Source organism: Corylus avellana, chromosome 7 (assembly GCF_965113065.1).
Source record: "Corylus avellana chromosome 7, dhCorAvel1.hap1.2, whole genome shotgun sequence".
NCBI classification, from domain to species: Eukaryota; Viridiplantae; Streptophyta; class Magnoliopsida; order Fagales; family Betulaceae; genus Corylus; species Corylus avellana.
The window spans coordinates 18,711,921-18,731,863 of NC_142496.1; the positions used below are offsets into that span (position 1 = coordinate 18,711,921).

Genomic DNA, 19,943 nt, shown 5'->3' on the forward strand with positions numbered 1-19,943 from the left:
TCTGACACTGCGATCGATCACAGGGTACCTGCGATCGAGCGCGGTACCCGAGAAGATCAAACACAAATCAGGCTAGGAGCGATCGAGCGCATGACAGAAGAAGGATCGATAGCAGACCTGCGATCTAGCGCACATGGGTTGCGATCGATCGCACCGGTGTGAATGAGACACATCAAGTGGCGGCTAGAATGTCTTTCTTTCCATATTAGGGTTTTCTAACTCGCAAATGTAATAGGTTTTGAAACCCTACAAAATCCCTAGGTTTACTACTTTGTCAAGGACTTCTAAAGCCTATAAATAGACCCTTAAGCCTCTATAATAGATATACTTTGTAAGGAGAAAAATAGGAGCTCTTCAAATTCAAGTCTCGGGTTTATTCTTTTCCTTTCTTTTCTTTTCTTTATGAAGATGTTTAACATCAATTTTATGTGTAGCTAATTTAATTAGTAGGGCTTGATTGAAGCCCTAGTTATGTTTAGTTAATATTTCAATATTGGCGCCTTTGCAATGATCTTGTTGTGCTATTTAACTTAATTAACACCTACTTGCATGAATTCCTCATATGTGTGTGCCTGATCAACATATGCATGTGGTATGAACTAATTAGTTAAATCAATTTGGATGGTCGAGTCCTGGGTTTAATAGAAGTAACAAAAGAATCCACACCGCGATTCTTAGGTTAATCAACATGGGGAACCGGGAGTATATGCCATGCCCTAGGCCTCATGTGTTTGTTGATTTCCATAGAATATATGTTTTCCTAAGGAAAAACTTAATATACATCATGCTAAATCACTTAGAAAAGAAAAGAGTTAGAGTATACGCCATATCTAACTCGTTGCTTAGGGAAATCTATAGCCTACGGAGTATACGCCATGCCCTTAGGTTGACAAACATTAGATATGCATAACATGATCAAAGCATTGGCATAATGTTATATTAGCTAAATATAATTAGTGGTGGATATCAAAGCCCTACCTTTTATTATCATCACTTAGACAATCAATCTTTGTTTTACCTAAGGAATTTATTTTTAAACAAAAATTCAGCAATCCTCGTGGGAATGATCTTGTACTTGCACCATATACTACTATGTTGACCTTGTGCACTTGCAGGTAAAACGTACAAGTATTTACCAATTAATTTAGGTAGATATTTGCACAACATAACACCACGTCACCAACTCAGCCACATCATCTCTAGTGCCACGTCAACACTTCTGCCACGTTAGCACTTCTGACACGTCTGCCTAGTGCCATGTCAGCACCTCTACCACATCAGTATTGCGTTGACCGTTGGTCGTTGACTTCTGTCAAAGTTGACCGTTGACTTTTTCGCTGATTTCCAGTGTTGACTAGTTGCTTTCTATTCTATTTTTTTGTCCTGATTTCATATTTGGGGTTAGTTTTTTCATTTGAGCTTCTAGATGTCATCAAAAAAGATAACAATTACTTCTCGACTCTCTTTTAAGTCTCGTGATAACAATTACTTTCGCTATTGTCGACGTCAAGGGCACATTATTGATAAGTGTTGGCATAAGGGAAGATCTAATGCACCTACAGTAGTAGTTGCCCATACTGAGAGTGGTTCATTTCTAGCTGTTTCGTCTCCAGCTACTCCTCTTTAGTTGCTCCCTCTGGCCAGTCATCAGGATCCAGTATCACCTTATCTGTAGTTGACTTCGAGGCAATAGTCAACCAGGTCATCCTATCTCATTTTGGTAATGGATCTTCCTCTGTCCTCTCAGTCCTGCCAAGTACCCCTTCCTCTTGGCTCTTTGACTCTGCTTGTTGCAATCACATGACACCTCACCCTACTTCATTTACCACATCTGCACATTCACCTCATTCCTCATTGATTCACACAGCTAATGACTCTACTATGTCTATTCAAAATATAGGCACTATCAACACACCTTCCCTTTCTGTTCCTAAAGTTTTTCATGTGCCTGAATTGTCTTTCAATCTTCGTTCTGTTGGCCAACTATGTGAACTTAGATATAGACTTGTTTTTTACTTTTCTGGTGTGCAAGTGCAGGATCCTCATACGAACCAGACCCTTGGGACCGGGAGTAGAATTGGGCGCATGTTCGAACTCTCATCCTTACACCTCCCCACCACTAATGTCTCTGCTCCTGCCTTTTCATCACCACCATCTCTTGTACTTTGGCATTCGCGTCATGATCATGCATTTGCGTCTCGGGTACAACTTTTAGCTTCAAAGGGTTTGTTAGGTTCAGTGTCCAATAGTTCTTTTGACTGTACTTCATGTCAACTTGGGAAACAACCAGCTTTGCCATTCAATAATAGTGAGTCTCATGCTGCTGCTTCTTTTGATTTGATTCATTCTGATGTTTGGGGACCTTCTCCTGTTGCTAGTATGAGTGGTTCACGTTATTTTGTTATTTTTGTTGATGATTTCTCTCGTTACACTTGGGTGTTTTTAATGAAATCTCGTTCTAAATTATTGGACATTTATCGCACATTTGCCAAAATGGTTGAAACCCAATTTTCAAAACCCATCAAAGCCTTTCATTCTGATAATGCTTTAGAATATACTCAACATGATTTTCAAGCCATCCTCAAACATTATTGCACTGTTCCTCACTTGTCGTGTCCAGGCACCTCACAACAAAATGGTCGAGTTGAACGTATACTTAGGCACATTTTAGACATTTTTCGTGCTTTTCTTCTTTCAACATCTGTTCCTACCTCATTTTGGGGTGAAGCCACTCTCATGTACGACTGTCTACACGATCAATAAGTTGCCTACACCTATTCTTGATAATTGCAATCCTCACGAGAGTTTGTTTGGCTCTGTCCCCTCATTTCACCATTTTCATGTTCTTGGTTCTGCTTGTTTTGTTTTACTCCAACCTCATGAGCGCACCAAACTCGAGCCTCGTTCTCGGTTGTGTTGTTTTCTTGGATATGGAGTGAAACAAAAGGACTATCGGTGTTATGATCCTATGTCTCATCGTCTTTGCATCTCCCGTCATGTAGTTTTTTGGGAGCATTGACTATTCCACGAAGTTTGCAAATTCAGCATGCCATCATTTCCTCCTTTTACTACCCTTCTTGAGATTCCTCTTTCTCCAACTCCCACCAGCAATGCCTTGCCAGAGTCTTTCTTGCTCGAACAACAGTCATCTGATGCTCTCGATGCTACTCCGCCTGCGTCGCCAAGTTCTGTTCCATTCGAGGATCCAATTTGCATTCCAGCACTTCACCTTCGCCGATCCACCTGAGTAAGATCTCTCTCATCCATTTACAGGATTTTCATTACTTTCATGCCTTAGCTATCTTGCATGAGCCTCACTCCTTTCGTGAGACCTCCACTAACCCTCTTTGGTAAGTTGCGATGAAAGAGGAACTTGATGCTTTACACAAGAACAATACATGGGATCTGGTTGACTTGCCTCCTGGAAAGTCTGTGGTTGGGTTTAAGTGGGTTTACCAAATAAGACTTGTTCCGATGGCACTGTTGATAGGTACAAGGCTCGACTTGTGGCCAGAGGTTTTACTTAAGAGTACAATGTGGATTATGAGGAGACTTTGCTCTAGTTCCTCGCCTCTCTTCTGTGCGTGCTCTGTTGGCTGTTGTAGCCTCTTGACATTGGTCACTCTATCAAATGGACGTCAAAAATGCCTTTCTTAATGGTGATTTAAGTGAAGAAGTCTATATGCAACCAGCTCCTAGATTTTCTCATCCTACAAACAAGGTTTGTCGTCTCTGTCGAGCTCTATATGGACTTAAGCAGGCTCCTCAAGCATGGGTTGCTAAGTTTAGCGCCACTGTCTTTAACCTTGGCTACTCTATCAGCTCTTATGATTCAACCTTGTTTAGTCACCGCACAGAGCGGGGTACCATACTTCTTCTACTATATGTTGATGACATGATCATCACTGGAGATGCTATCATTGGCATTCAAGAACTTACACAGCTGCTCAGTTAGTACTTTGAGATGAAAGATCTTGGCCCTCTCAGCTATTTTCTTGGTCTTGAGATCTCATATTCTTCTGATGGTTATTATTTGATACAGACCAAGTATATCTCTGATCTGCTTTCCCGAGCCAATCTGACAGGCAGTAAGATTTTGACACACCGACTGAGCTTAATACTCGTCTCACTCCTCATGATGGCGAGCCTCTTCGTGATTTTACCTTATATCGGCATTTAGTTGGCAGTCTTGTCTACCTTACTGTCACTCGGCCTGATATCTCGTATGTTGTCCATCAGGTGAGTCAGTTTATGGCTTTCCTCACTCCACTCATTTCTCAGCTATCCTCCGCATCCTTCGCTACTTGAAGGGGACATTATTTCATGGGCCCTATTTCTCCTCTCAGTCTCCTCTTCAGCTGCATGCTTATACTGATGCTGATTGGGCGAGTGATCCGACAGATCGTCGCTCTACCACTGGTTACTGTTTCCTACTTGGCATTTCACTTATCTCTTGGCGAAGTAAGAAACAAACTATTGTTGCTTGATCTAGCACCGAGGCAGAATATCATGCTCTAGCTGACACTACCTCGGAGCTTCTTTGGTTGCGATGGCTATTACAGGATATGGGTGTCTCTCTTTCTTCTGCTACTCCTGTATACTGTGACAATATGAGTGCTATTCAGATTGCTCATAATGATGTTTTTCATGAATGGACCAAACATATTGAGATTGATTGTCATTTTATCCGTCATCATTTTCTTCAGGGCTCACTATAGCTTCATTCTGTCACGTCTTGTGATCAGCTCACGGATATCTTTACAAAGTCACATCCTCTAGGGCGGTTTCGAGATCTTGTGTCCAAACTCAAGTTGGTCTCACACACTCCACCTTGAGCTCGAGGGGGGCTATTAGATTTTATGTAGTGTTGCTCGACATTGGTTGTGTACATATAGCGTCTGTATTATTAGCCTACATATGTTGGCCCCTTTTGTACATTATTCTGCGTGATTCAATATACAACCTTATTTTCAACAGTAATAAAAGATAATTGATGTGATATAAAAAATAAATGATGTAATATAAAAATGAGAATGTTTTGATCTTAATTTTTTTGAGAAATGAAGTAAATAATGTTTGGGACAGAAACAAGAAACAACCCCTGTTTCTCCTTCCTCTTCTCCTAGTTTTCTCTTGTTTTTCTCTTTTCTCTCTTTCTTTTCCATTGCTCCTCTGCCATCTCCGTTCAGCGCCGCCATCACTGCCCCATTTTGTTGCTCCTACTTCGCCGTCCCTCCTCCGCCACAGATCGTTCGAGCTTTCCACAAATCCGCCATAGATCCGCCTCAGATCCGTCCACCATCTCCTCCTCACGTGGCTTCTCTGATCTTCCTTCGGCCTGCCTACCTCCTCCCCTGCTGGTGTTGTGTGGTATTTTGTTCTTCTGTTTCTTGTTTTTGGTTTTTCTATTCCCTTGTTTTTTGGTTTTTGGTTTTTTTTGCCTGGTTGCTGCTACTCTCCACTGTCGCCGTTCACCAGGCTCCTCTCCATCATCGCCACCCGATCTCCTCCACCTGCCTCTCATCATCCACTGTAGCTATTGCTTTGTGTTTTGTTGTTGTGTTGTAATATTTATGTTGTTTTGTTGTAATCTTGCTATTAAAATCTTGTATTTTTTCTGTTTGGTTGTGCTGTTTTTCTTATTTTTTGTGGGTTACTATCTCCCAGTATTAATCTGGTTTGACGTTGTGGGGGAGTTTTTTGATGCTAGTGGTTGTCCTTCAGAGGCTCTTTCTCGGTTTTATGTAGTGTCATCCATGCAACTTTCATTTAACAGTGATTGTTGCCTTAATCGCATAAGTCTCTTCACCGAGTCCTTATGCATTTTAGAAGCGCCTTGTGTGGCCCAGGAACAAGCCCGGCTTGTTTATGGTTTTTCTGAGGCCATAGATGAAATCATTGGCTACTGTTTGGTCATTTTGGATCATTCCCTGTACTTGGTCATTTTGAACTTTTCCATGTATCCTTGCTACATTAATCATTTGAGCTTTGTTTTTTGGATTGTCCACTCCTTTTTTGTTATTCGATCACATGTAACCCTTTTTCTCTACTCTTATTTGATTTAAAAAAAAAAAACCATTGTCTTGAGTTGACCATAAAATAATTTCTCTGAATTCTATTCCACGACTTTTCCATCACTCATTCAGTTGTTCATGTTTTGATGTGATAGATAATAAGTAATAATAAGTAATTTCCAGCCCACTTTCGGTGGAAAAGTAAGGCCTTGTTTGGGAAGCAAGATTTTCCAACTTAATCTCAAATTTTTTCTAAATTCAAGTTTGGCAATTTTTTAAACTCAATTCAACTCAACTCAAAAAATTTCAACTTAACTCAAAAATTTTCAACACAATTAATAAAAATTATAAATAAAGATTGAAAAAATAAATAAATAAATTTAGGGTAGCCGAAACACCCCAGGTGGTGGCTGGGCCACCCCAAGCCCAACTGGGGTGGTCCGACCACCCCTTAATATTTTATTATTTTTTTAAACTTCTTCTTATTATTTTTTTAATTAAATTTAAAATATATAGAATATTTTATTATTATTTCTATCAATGGGACATATGTTTCATTTATGGCCTTAGGATCTCTCTAGAGGGATCTTAATTATTAATTGGATATTCTCCAATCCAAATTGGACCGGAGAAAAGCCTCTACCATGTTTGACCCACATTCCTTCGTGGGCCATAGGTCGAATAATGAAGGTTGTTGATAGAGGACAATTTTCAATCATATTTGCTTTAACAAAAGGGACATATATAGCGATTCAGACATCATATGGGGACATAATTAATGGCATTGGAAAGCTCATTTAGAGGGTTACAAAGTCATATTCCATTAAGTTTTTCTAATTCAAATGTTTACTGAGTTAAAATAGACCGTAAAAAGAAAATTGAAAAGCTGTACAAAATTGCTCGTCCGTAGTTTATGTTTGAACAAGCTTTAAAACGAGTTGACAAAATAGCTCATTCAATAACTCATATGAAGTTGGTTTCGAATGAGTTATTTATAGATACACACGTTTAAAGTTGGGTTAGAACGAGCTGCTGTGTGAATTGAGAATTCAAGTAAGAATACGAGAAAACCATAGTTAGGTTCAAAAGAGCCTCTTACACGTTCAGGCAAGCTCCAATAAATTTTTGTAAACAAACTTTTATTTAAGCGTTTTCTTAGGTTCAGGAGTCTAGGTGGTATAAATATATGTAATGGCTATCTATAGCCTTAATTTATTATGTTATTTTGACCAGTTATCAATGAAAAACACTTTTAAGAGTGGTTTTCTTTTCTATCCACATTAAATCCTTGATTGATTATTAGTTTTAAGAAGAGTTGTGATTCTTATCTTGTTTGTCTTGGCAAACTAATCACGATACGCTGTATTAATTGATATCAAAGTCAAGTTGCACTGCATCAATTATTTAATTGTTGATGGAGATCTTGTGGGCTAAACAACAAAAAAATTCGTCCAAAGCGCGTTAACTAGCAGAGCAGGAACGTTAGTAATTACTACTCTTAACTATCAGCAAGAATAAAAGTCCCCAAGATTTTAAAATACCACCAACATGTTCTCACTCAACAGAATCTAACCACATTTTCGTACTCCCGAGTCCCCAAGATTCCAACTCAATTACCATGTTCTGGGAACACAAAGAAAAAAAAAAATGAACTAAAGTGGGAGGGAGGACAAGGTGGAGAAGGGTACTCATGATTCGGAACATGATCGAAATTTTAACGACGACAACGGGAAGCGCAAAGAATTGGGAGAGTTGTCGGTAAAGAGGCTGCTCGAGAACCAAGAGGTGCCGTCGTGGAGGAAGCAGCTGACAGTGAGAGCCTTCGTGGTCAGCTTCGTGTTGAGCATACTGTTCAGCTTCATAGGGATGAAGCTCAACCTCACCAGCTTTATGTATAATTGAAGCTTAATCTTTCTTAAAATAAAGATTGCAGGTTAAATTCACTTTATCCTTGAAATTTTAGAGGTTTTTTAATTCAAACCTCAATATTTAAAAATTGGGAATGTACTTTCTTAATATTTCAAAAAATTTCAATTCAAATCCTCCATTACTAATTTTCGTCTAATTTGATGGAAATCATTCCACGTACGTTTCACGTGGGATTTTGATGCCCTCTATTCCAATTTTGTCCTTATTAAAACCTATAAAATTGAGAGTAATTACGTAATTTTATAGGTTTTAATGAGGGTAATTACGTACTTTTATAGGTTTTAATGAAAGTCAAATTAGAATAGAGGGCATCAAAATCTCACGTGAGATGCACGTGAAATGATTTCTGTTCAATTAGACGGAAATTAATAACGGATGGTCTAAATTGAAATTTTTTGAAATATTAGGAGATACATTACCAATTTTTAAACATTGGAATTCAAATTAAAAAATCTTTAAAACTTAAGGGGATAAAGTGAATTTTCCCTTAGATTACAAGATACATGACAATGACATACCCTAGGGACCAAGAACATAACTAAAAAAAAATCAAGACTATTTAATAGTGTGAAAGCAAGAAAGTTTTAGGCTTGACTCAAATGCATAATTTTGATGGTGGGCCACCACCTAATAAAGCTATTTTTGGTCACTTGCTTCAAACATTTTGAATAAGGTTCATACCCAGCTATGATCATCGTATCACCATCAGTTTGATGTAAATAATAACCCTTCTAGAAATCATATTTACTAACTTAAAATATTGGATCATTTCTGTGGCCTCTCCAAGTCAAATCTTATCTTATCTCTTTTGCGAGAATAATTTTTATGTGGACTGTGTATAAACATGAGTTTTGTGCTTGTCACATCAGTTAGAATAGTCTATGTAATACTCGAGGAATTTATTAGGATGACTAAGAATGCTTTAGTATAAATTTTAGTCTAAAGTTAAATCAAATATATTAAAAAAAAATATTTGATGTCTAATTTAATATTCTCAGTTTGAACTGAGAAGTAGATAGTTAGAGTTAGCTTTGATTCACATTATAGATTATTTGTCATTTAAGATTTAATTAATTATACTTAAAATAAAAATGAATTAGTTTAGTAAGATAAGAATATATATATATCAATTGCTCTATCAATTGCTCGTTGAAACAAACTTTTCTGGACTATCTTGAAATGGTTGGTGCAAGTAGGCATATTTGGTTAATAAATTAATAATAAAACTATAGAAAGAAGAAAAATTGGTTCTATGTTCTCAAAACTCACCAAAGCTGACTTCGGCGCCCACAATAAAAAGCTGCAGTTTAAATTTTGTTCTGCTACCTTTAGGCTTATTTCCCACCATGTCCTAAGCTTTCATAAAAATTCTAGTTTTGTCCCAAAATTCAGCCTATAAATAGTCCGGGCTGTACATGTTTTCAATCACAAAATAAAATGCTCTCTCTCAGATTTCAAGTGAGAAATACTTATAATATTTATAAGCTTTAGAACTTAAAAGCTTTGGAGCTACTTAAAAGGGGGAGTGCTAGGTATAATTTTTTTATTTTTAATTTATGTCAATTTTAGTTATTAGAATTTAATTTATATCGTTATGATGTCCAAATTGCTCGGGAAAGTGTGATTGAATATCTCGGGAAGGATATTATATTCAATCATCTTTTTAAATATTATAAATGCGTCATTGTGCTACCTAAATTTTATTAGGTATTTTATAATAGTGCCGTTGTGATAGCCAAGTAATATTAGCAGTTTTAGATAAATATTACATTAATGATGTAGTAATGCCCATATAAAAATATGTGGTAATGTTACATAGTCGTTATGATGCCATAGTGACATTATAATATTTTAGATATATGTCGTTATGCTATCCAATTTTGGATAGAGCATAGAGATAAATAAAGAGGTCGTTATTTTAGCCTTCTAAATATAATTTTAAACTAATATATGGTTGCGCGCGGGCGTACCAAATGCAGTGAATATTAGAATTAAGGGTTAGAGCGGAAATTCAGCTTAACGGTGAAATGTAAGTATAACTACTTACTGAGCATGACACTATTTTAGTAAGTATAACTACTTACTGAGACTGATACTATTTTATAAAGCTTTCGAAGCATGATTATTACATGAGCCTGAATATTTTATGAATAACATGATTATATGCTTTCAATTATTTTCACATGTATTGAAATAATTTGCGAAATGAAAGGAGATGATTATGAGAACAAAAGAATGATTTTAAGAGACATGTTATTGCATATTGTTGAACATTGGGAATAAGAGATTAATTAAATATGAAGCAATAAGGTTTTCCTGTTAACGGTGGGAGCCAAAGAAGCCTCTCAGGTTAAATAAGAAGCCTTTTTGTCTTCCTAGAGTTGAATGTAAAACTATAGGATTTCTTATATTAACAGTGGAAGCCGAAGGAGCCTTCTAGGTTAAAATAAGAAGCCAGGTACTAACCGAGGAGCCGAAGGTGTCTCCTGATAGCCGTAAACGAAAGGTTCAAGTCCTTTAGAAAACCGGAAAGGCCAGAGATTGCATTGCATACATTGAATAATGTGATTTGTTTGTTTAACCTCTTTATATTTATATGCATATTCATTTTATGAGATGCAAGTAAAATGCATATATGTATAAATATAAAGTTGTATGTCTAGAAAAGATAAATGGATTTTATTACAAAATAGCTCCACAGTGCTTATCTTATCAGCTATCGATTATACAAAAACGAGCATGTTTGGAAAACCTAACATAGCTGTTATTATAATCACCATGTTAGAGATATTTTCGAAAAAGATGGCTCATATTGAAAATGTTAGTAATTCTTATACTTATTGAGACTGTGGACTCATTAATCCTCCTATGTAAATGTGGTAACACCACAATTACACCACATTTACATAGATGTTGATACAGATGTAGAAAATGGTGAAGATGATCCAAATGCCTACCTAGGTTATTATGGATAAGGCTTTCTGGTGCCTTAGTTTATTGTAGAATATCATAAAGATGCCTATCTTTTGGAATGTATCTATAGTTAGACATGTTCTAGGTACTTTTGATGTACATTTACCCATATGCCGTATGTGGCACTTTTGACTAGTGTATTTTCTTGTCTTGTAAATTACAATGTATAAATTTGTTTAATATAGAAGTCTTGTTATCAGCTCTGATATGTTCTGTAAGGGTTACATAAGAAAAAAATAATTTTTTCCGCTACGAGATTTATAATCTCTGATGATATTGAGGTAGAGATAGTAGTGCTTAGTGGCAATTGGAGATTTCCACTTTCGCCTTTCATTAAGTAAAGTTGGGGTGCTACAGCCTAAGAAAAAATAAACACACACACCTGATTATATTAGGTTTTATTAATTTTTTTTTAAAAAAAATAAATATAGAGGGTGGCAGAGGAAGGTGGGGGCAGTTCGCTGCTACCTTCATTGGCCGGGGTGGCCGCAAGCCACCCCCTATGGCTTGGGGGTGGCCACGAGCCACCCCCCAGTGGCTTGGGTAGCCGCGCAACCACCCCAAATGGCATGGGGTGGCTTGCGCAGCCACCCCTAGTGGTGGCTGGGTGGCCCACGGGCGACCCCCAGCCAGATCTGGGGGTGGCCGAGCGCCACCCAGCTTCCACCCATGCTGGCGAAGTGAGAGAGGGAGAGAGATCTGGTTGGGCAATGGGTGGAGGAGTGTGGGCGTAGGCGGTGGTTCGATTCGATCGGCGGAGGCTGACGGTGGCTAAATGGCTGTGTGGGGAATTAATCCTATACTTTGCAAACATACATTTTTCTTGCAATTTTCTTAAATAGATGATGTGTCAGAGGCTGAGTGGTTTGCACAAAATTTGGCTTTTGTGCAACGACCACACAGCAACTACTCTCCTCTTTTACATGTGTTGATAGCCTAACAAGGGTCATGCACTGATGAAAAAATATTGAACAGCGCCTTCGCTATTACAATATCATACTAACTTTATCTATAAATGAGAGTGCATTCTTTGCTAGCATATGAATCACTCTGTTCGCCTCCCTTCTTACATGATATACTCCTCATTGTTGAAAACAATTCAACATAATACGGGCATTGTCGATTACTTAGCCATAGTGACACCAATTTTTGTCATTCTTTCTTAATGTTTGCACCAAGCATCTCTCCGCAGGCACAAACAGAGGAAAATAGTGAAGAAATTCATAAGCCTAACTTATCTCGCAAAACCAGTTCTATAGAAAATGGTTGCACATTCCTTAACATGTCTAAGGTCTTGTTCACAGGCAATGCGAAATTATTTCTCAACATCCTCCCTCACGTGCAGGTCAATATTTTTCCTGGTCCTTGTCATGGAGTAAGTAGTATATGCCTCATTCGTCATGTGGTAGGCTTAGATAACATGAAGAAATTCATGGGCCTAACTCATCTCATAAAACCGATTTTATAGAAGATGGTTGCTCATTTCTTATAAACATGCTCAAGGGATTGTCCACAGGCAATGTGAGATTATTCCTCAACAAATAGGAAATGAAGATTCGAACAAATTACCTTAACTTCACAAGACGTAATATCCAGCCAATAAAGCTATCCCTTAAAGACCACACCATTGTATCTTACCTTCATTCTTATACATAGATTAAGTTTTAGTGTTAATTTGTTAAAAAATTAAAAGACCAAAATTTCATCCAAACCAGTTTGAAGAAAAAATTTTCCTACTAATTTCGATAAGTGTCAAGTATCATATCTCACATGTTTTTTTTTTTAATATTCTTAATAGCTATTTATTGTTATTATATTAACCTAAGAATCCGAATAATAATTTTTGAAAAATCTAAAGATTTTGAATAATATTTGTCACTTATTAAAGTAAGTTCAATAAAATTTCTTCTAAATTAATTTAAAAGAAATTTGTGTCCAAAAATAAATAAATCAAATTTAACTCTACTCGACTAGATTCGATTGCCGTAGTATTCATCACTCGTCCATCACTCCTTCGGTCCTTCCACGCCTTCATGTGAGAGAGAGGTAATAAGTAATTTCTAGCCACTTTCGTGGGAACAGAAAAATCGATCCAATTATAAATATAAAGCACCCACCAAAATATCCTCTCACACAATAGAGATTCACTTTCAGGCTCCCCAATATTCCAACTCCATAACCCATTTTCTCGGAAAACACAGAGAGAAAAAAAGATGCCTCAAAATGGGAGGGAGGAGAACGGTTACGACCCGGAAGATGATCGAAATGTGAACCACGACAACGGGAAGCACAAAGAATTGGGAGAGTTGTCGGTGGAGAGGCTGTTCGAGAACCAAGAGGTGCCGTCGTGGAGGAAGCAGCTGACGGTGAGAGCCTTCGTGGTGAGCTTCGTGCTGAGCATACTCTTCAGCTTTATAGTGATGAAGCTCAACCTCACCACCGGCATCATTCCTTCGCTCAACGTCTCCGCCGGTCTATTGGGGTTCTTCTTCGTGAAGACTTGGACCAAATTGCTTCGGAAGTCCGGCTTGTTGAAGCAGCCCTTCACCAGGCAGGAAAACACCGTCATCCAAACCTGTGTTGTCGCCTCCTCCGGCATCGCCTTCAGTGGTATGTGATAACCCCTTCTATTTGTCTTCTTGTTCAAAAACATGTTAGTTTAATTGTCGAAAAATCTGAAAACCAGGATGAAGGAGATAGTTTAAAAGTGTTGCACAAATTTCATGTTTCTCAAACTGGTAGACTGAAAATTCCATCTTTTAATTGATTTCTATTAACAGGAGGTTTTGGAAGTTATCTGTTTGGAATGAGTGAACGCATTGCCAAACTATCAACAAACACTCATGATTTCAAAAACCCATCATTAGAATGGATAATCGGCTTTCTCTTTGTTGTCAGCTTTCTTGGACTCTTCTCGGTGGTGCCTCTCCGAAAGGTATATAGCATTTGAGAAATCTTGGGCATTTATTAGATTTTTAAATAAAAGTTTATCGAACACAAGGAAATTAACGTGGTCATAGTGCTCTTTTTCTCCAATAATGTGTTTGATGTTTGGTGTCAGATTATGGTCATAGACTTCAGACTCACATATCCAAGTGGTACTGCAACCGCTTATCTTATCAACAGCTTCCACACTCCTCAAGGAGCCAAACTAGCAAAGTAACGTATCTAACACTTAATGGTTTCTAGTTAATGGGACCGTATGAAAATTTAGAATATCTTTTCTTTTTTATTCTATTTTTCCAGGAAGCAAGTGAGAGAGTTGGGCAAGTTTTTCAGCTTCAGCTTTTTATGGGGTTTCTTCCAATGGTTCTATACTGCTGGAGACGATTGTGGATTTGCAAGCTTCCCTTCATTAGGGCTCAAAGCATATAAATACAAGTACATATATAATTATCCTTCCGTTTGCTCTTAGTAAAATTTCAGTTTACTTTATGCAAAGAAGAATTTTCATTTGGTAAAAATTTTGCTTCACCTAAGCCTTGTTCTCATTTATTGATCATGTTGTGCCTACTGCGAAATCTTGATTGTTCTGCAGATTTTATTTTGATTTCTCAGCAACATATGTTGGAGTTGGAATGATTTGTCCCTATATCGTAAATGTATCAGTGCTGGTTGGAGGGATTCTTTCTTGGGGTCTGATGTGGCCTCTCATAGAAAAAAGAAAGGGTGATTGGTATTCTGCAGACCTGCCAGAAACCAGTCTCCATGGTCTTCAAGGTTACAGGGTAAGTTCCCACCTATATTTTCATCCATCAAGAAGGCTTTTCTGTTTATTGAAAACTTTAATTTATATCCTTTATTCAGGTATTTATCGCCATAGCCATGATCCTAGGTGATGGTCTATATAACTTCGTCAAGGTTCTAAGTCTAACCATCATAGGTTTGTCTCATCAGTTTCGGAAAAAAGATGTGAGCTCTGATCTCCCCACTGCAGGCCATTCTTCTGATCATGTGAGCTCTCAGGTTTCATATGATGACAAGCGCCGAACCCAACTCTTTCTCAAAGATCAAATTCCAGTATGGTTTTCCATTGGAGGTTATGTTGCTATTGCTGCCATCTCTACAGCCACTCTTCCACATATCTTTCACCAGCTCAAATGGTATTACATATTGGTCATGTACATATTTGCACCCATATTGGCTTTCTGCAATGCATATGGTACTGGGCTCACTGATTGGTCCCTAGCATCCACGTATGGAAAGCTTGCCATCTTTATCATTGGAGCATGGGCTGGTGCCTCTCACGGTGGAGTTCTTGCAGGGCTAGCAGCTTGTGGGGTTATGATGAACATTGTCTCAACAGCCTCTGACCTAATGCAGGACTTTAAGACTGGCTACTTGACACTTGCTTCGCCCCGTTCCATGTTTGTGAGCCAACTAATTGGCACAGCAATGGGTTGCATAATTTCCCCTTGTGTCTTTTGGCTCTTTTACAAGGCCTTTGATGACATTGGGCAACTTGGAAGTCAATATCCTGCCCCGAACGCTGTTGTGTTCCGTAACATGGCTTTGCTGGGAGTAGATGGCTTCTCAAGTCTACCAAGGAATTGCCTTCTACTCTGTTATGTGTTTTTTGGTGCAGCCATTTTGATAAATTTTATTAGAGATTTAGCGGGTAAGAAGTGGCGACAGTTCATTCCACTTCCAATGGCTATGGCAATACCTTTCTATATAGGATCATATTTCACCATTGATATGTGTGTTGGAAGCTTAATATTGTTCGTGTGGGAGAAAATAAACAAGGCCAAGGCAGATGCTTTTGGGCCTGCAGTAGCTTCTGGTTTGATATGTGGAGATGGGATATGGACTTTGCCTGCTTCTATCCTTGCTCTAGCTGGGGTTAAGCCTCCAATCTGCATGAAGTTTTTGTCACGAGGGACGAATATTAGGGTGGATAATTTTTTAACACCACAGGGCTAAATGTGATAAATGAATGTGAAGTCTTTAAAGCAATTAAGTTTCTAGCTTGTAATATAAGGTTTAGGGTTTTGTCGGTTTATTTATTTAAGTGAACGTTTGTACTCCTATTAAAAACCGATGACAATTAATGAAAAAATTTGTTTGTTTTGGATGTGACTACTGTTATCTTTTTGTGGTGAGACTCCGCCAACACCAACTTATGATGAGTTCATCCACCATGTATTGATGATGATGAGAGGATGCACTTGATTTTGAAATAGCATGATTGAATGCTCATTCGTGTTTTGGATGGAAGCCAAAGAATGATCCGAAGCCAAAGCAAAAGCTATATATCATGCCCAACTTCGAGAAACAAAAGATAAAAGATATGCACTTTGATAAGCGTCAAATGTTGCACATTTAAGCCCCTTAATTGGCATATGTTAATTCCTTAGTGTTATTAATTGTTTGATTTTTGTGTTTCATGTTTTATTTTGCAAATGCAAGAATTCCATTGAAAATCGGGCTTAAAAGACTATTTGGATGCATTTTGGCACCTGGGATCAAGCTCAGCAGCACTTGGGATCGAGCGTACATACGCTCGAGCGCATTCCAGCCTACGATCGAGCGCATCAGGGATCGAACGCAGAACCAGCCAAGCTCGAGCGTAGGTGCGATCAAGCGCACTTAGGCGTCCAAAATACGGCAACAATCCTTTTTCACATTGGATTTGGTTTTCAGTCTCCTACTTGGATTGGGAGACTGACCTGTGGTTTCCTAGGATTTTTAGGGTTTCTAGGCTTCTCATAATCCCTATAAATAAGCCTCTAAACATTGTAGAAAACACACCACTTCCTAGAGCAAAAATTCATTGGAGCTTAGCAGAGTCATGAGCAACCAAACCCCTTCGTGGAGTGTTGATGTAACCTTATCCAAGCACAATGGTTTAATTGTATTTAACTTCGAGATTTTCAGTTTATGCATGTTGATTGTAGAACTATGAGAATTGATACATATTGATTTCATTCTTAAATATTAAATGTAATTGTTCTTAATTTCAAAATCAATATTTGTGAAATTCTTCTCTTGTATTAGAAAGTCTTTTACTTTTATTGAACTCAAATCATTCTTGTTTTCTGTGATTATAAGGATGATGGTTATACAATGGGTTTAATTGATATATGATCATTGGATTTGATAAGCCATGCCTAGGGAAGATCGATTGTACTACACCCTAGTTTAGTATAATTTAGGTAGACAGTCTGTGCCAACCGAAAATGGGTTACACTTATTCATTGATTATATGTATCTTGTTATAGAATTTGATAATTCATACCTAGGAAAGACAGGTCGTACTACATCTTAGTTGTTAGGTAGACGATCTATGCCAACTGAAAGTGGATTATACTTATTCTTTAATAAGGGAGTTTCTTGTTTCTTTATAACATGCATAAAATGAATTTCTGGATTAAATATGATTAACTATTGTTGTGTGGATAGAGGTGAAGTTAATATCCTACACTCTCTCTTATATTTAATTCTCTTTTAATTTTATGCACTTTAGTTACAAACCAAGTCAATCGTCTTTTTAATTAAGTTAATTTTGATCTTTCGAATTTGATAACAAAACCCCAGCAATCCTTGAGGTTTGACACCCTCTCTTTAGCCTATCCTATAAGGATTCGTCCTATTGCGAGTGGTAATTTATATTATTGATATTTTTGGACACAAAAAGGCCACATTAATTTTTGGTGCTGTTGCCGAGGATTGCTTAACGGTTTAGTTATTAAATTTTGAGGATTAATCTTAGCTTAATTATTTTATGCCTTTGTTTTTTATTTTTTATTTTTAATTTTGGTTTTTGTGTTCTTTTTTTTTTTTTTTTTTTTTTTTTGAGTTTTTCTCACACAGGTCCAGAGTTGCGAAGACCCCCATGCACGCCTGCGCTCGAGCCCAGCCAGCCTGCGATCGAGCCTAGCATCGGCAGTGCGATCGAGCGTACCTTGAAGTATGATTGAGCACCCTTGTGCCAGCCTGCCAGATTCCAGTAACTGCAACATCGAAATTCTAGCTCCTTCGGGCCGTTTGAGAGCTTTTACTTTCTGTTTCAATTTTTATTTTATTGTGATTTCCTTTCTAGTTTATGTTGGGTCGCCATTTTTTGTCTTTGCCATTAATTGCTTGTGACCTCGGCAGTGAACACACTCTTAGACAACTTAAAGCCGAAAGGAATTCTAAATTGCTAAGAGAGCACACCACTGAGGCCATGGGCAACCATGTGGCTTTGAGAGATCACTATCTCCCTACCACACACACTTCCCCCACATGTCTCAGGCTGCCGGACATTACTATGAGATTAAGCCTAGCAGTATACAAAGTCTACCATCTTTTCTAGGGCATAGCAATGAAAATCCTTACGACTTCCTCAATGAATTCTTAGCAATCTATTCCACCATTAAATTGACTGGATTCACTGAGGATGCTCTAAGGATGCATCTTTTTCCTTTGTCCTTCAAGAAAAGAGCCAAACATTGGTTTAATTCCTTAGCACCCAACTCCATTACTTCTTGGGCATAATTGCAACAAGAATTTCTTAAGAAGTATTTTCCCGTAGGAAAGACCAATGACATTAGGAGAGCTATCCCTAGTATCTCCCAATATATGGGTGAGTAATTCCATGAGACCTGGGAGAGACTGAGGGACCTTAGATCATGCCCACAACACGCTGTCCCGAAATGGCAACTTGTGCAAAGCTTCTATGATGGCTTGACTGAGCCTCATAGACAAATGGTAGATGCATCCTGTGGGGGGACATTTATGTTAAAGAGCAAGGATGAAGCATGGGCCCTATTTGAAAATTTGACTAGTAATTATGTTCATCATGCTTCCACTAGACGTAGGGCACCCGCACCTAAAGTACCAAAGACCGACGGTCTCTTTGAAGTAGGATATTTTGCGGATGTTGCTACCCAAGTAGTTGATGCTATCACTAGGAAGTTAGATCAATTGATGATTGCTGGTCTTGCACCTAATTCTACTCACATGCACGCACGACCTGAACCATGCTCATTTTGTTCTAGTCCTATGCATCATATAAATGACTGCCCTACTACTAGAAATTATGCTGATGTTTCTAATGAGCAGGTCAATGCAGCATTCTCCCAACCAGGTAATGATCTATACTCCAATACTTATAACCCAGGGTGGAGAAATCATCCAAACCTCTCATGGAAGGCCCAAGCTCCTGGGCTGCACAATCAAGCTCAATCTAACAGGTAGCCCTATCAACCTTCTTCCACATACCGGCCTCCACAATAGCAGTATCAGGCGACACCAGCCCCTCGGTCGGATTCTGACTTTCAAGAGAAGATATGGAACCTTATGAGTGAGACGAATCAGACTCTGAAAACTCACCAAGAGATAATGAAAGCTCAACAGCAGATTGTGAACTCGCACACTCAGGCATTTTCCAAGTTAGAAGCTCAGACGCGTCGGCATCGGAATTTCAAAATATGGTGTTGAAAGCTATAAGCGAAATGAAGACTATGAATCAGAAAGTGAATTCTCACTCTCAGTCCATCACCAAAATAGAAGCCCGAATCGGTAGTATCGCCAAGTTAGAAGCTCAAGTCGGACAAATTGCCAATGCCCTCAACAAGAGGGATGAAGGAAAGCTTCCAAGTCAGCCAATGACCAACCCTAGGGGAATATACATGGTAGAAGGAAGCACTTCTCTTCTAAAGCAAGTTCAATCCGTCACCACATTGCGAAGCGGAAGACTGGTTGACAATCATGTGAAGGAAAAGAAGGATGAGCAACTTGAGGCCCCACAGAATCTGCATCAGGAAAAGGGTAAGCAAGTAAGCACTGAGGCTTCTTCATTAGCTGCCCCCACTCCTGAGATACCATATGAGCCTAGGGTCCTATTCCCAAAGCGTCTCAAGGCACCTTCCCACTTCATGAAGCAAGGAGATAAGATACAAGACATGATGGAGGCCTTCAAGCAAGTCAAAGTCAACATCCCACTCCTTGATGCCATCAAGCAAATTCCGGCCTACGCAAAATTTCTCAAAGACTTGTGCAATCAGAAGAGGAAGAATCGGAAGCACATTCCAAAGAAGTCAT

General features: G+C 38.4%; 1 protein-coding gene across 3 annotated transcripts; it reads left to right on the forward strand.

The window, feature by feature from the left end:
• The first annotated feature begins 13,027 nt into the window (after nt 1-13,027).
• On the forward strand, nt 13,028-15,990 carry LOC132184801 (putative metal-nicotianamine transporter YSL7). Of its 3 annotated transcripts, XM_059598566.2 has the most exons (7): nt 13,028-13,526; nt 13,697-13,851; nt 13,978-14,075; nt 14,163-14,297; nt 14,455-14,644; nt 14,724-14,751; nt 14,854-15,990. In XM_059598566.2, exons 1-7 carry the CDS (start codon nt 13,130-13,132, stop codon nt 15,837-15,839), a joined length of 1,989 nt encoding a protein of 662 aa, XP_059454549.2. In that variant the 5' UTR covers nt 13,028-13,129; the 3' UTR covers nt 15,840-15,990. The 3 variants fall into 3 exon arrangements, with proteins under 3 accessions (XP_059454549.2, XP_059454547.2, XP_059454548.2); XM_059598564.2 differs by having other exon boundaries at nt 14,724-15,990; XM_059598565.2 differs by lacking the exon at nt 14,724-14,751 and having other exon boundaries at nt 14,814-15,990.
• The last annotated feature ends 3,953 nt before the right edge of the window (nt 15,991-19,943 follow it).

Excerpts from the sequence above, each read along its gene's own strand:
- LOC132184801 (XM_059598564.2), top strand. The coding sequence starts at position 13,130 with ATGCCTCAAAATGGGAGGGAGGAGAACGGTTACGACCCGGAAGATGAT. Across the intron at positions 13,852-13,977 it reads CGGTGGTGCCTCTCCGAAAG|ATTATGGTCATAGACTTCAG; the intron begins GTATATAGCATT and ends GTTTGGTGTCAG. Across the intron at positions 14,076-14,162 it reads CAAGGAGCCAAACTAGCAAA|GAAGCAAGTGAGAGAGTTGG; the intron begins GTAACGTATCTA and ends CTATTTTTCCAG.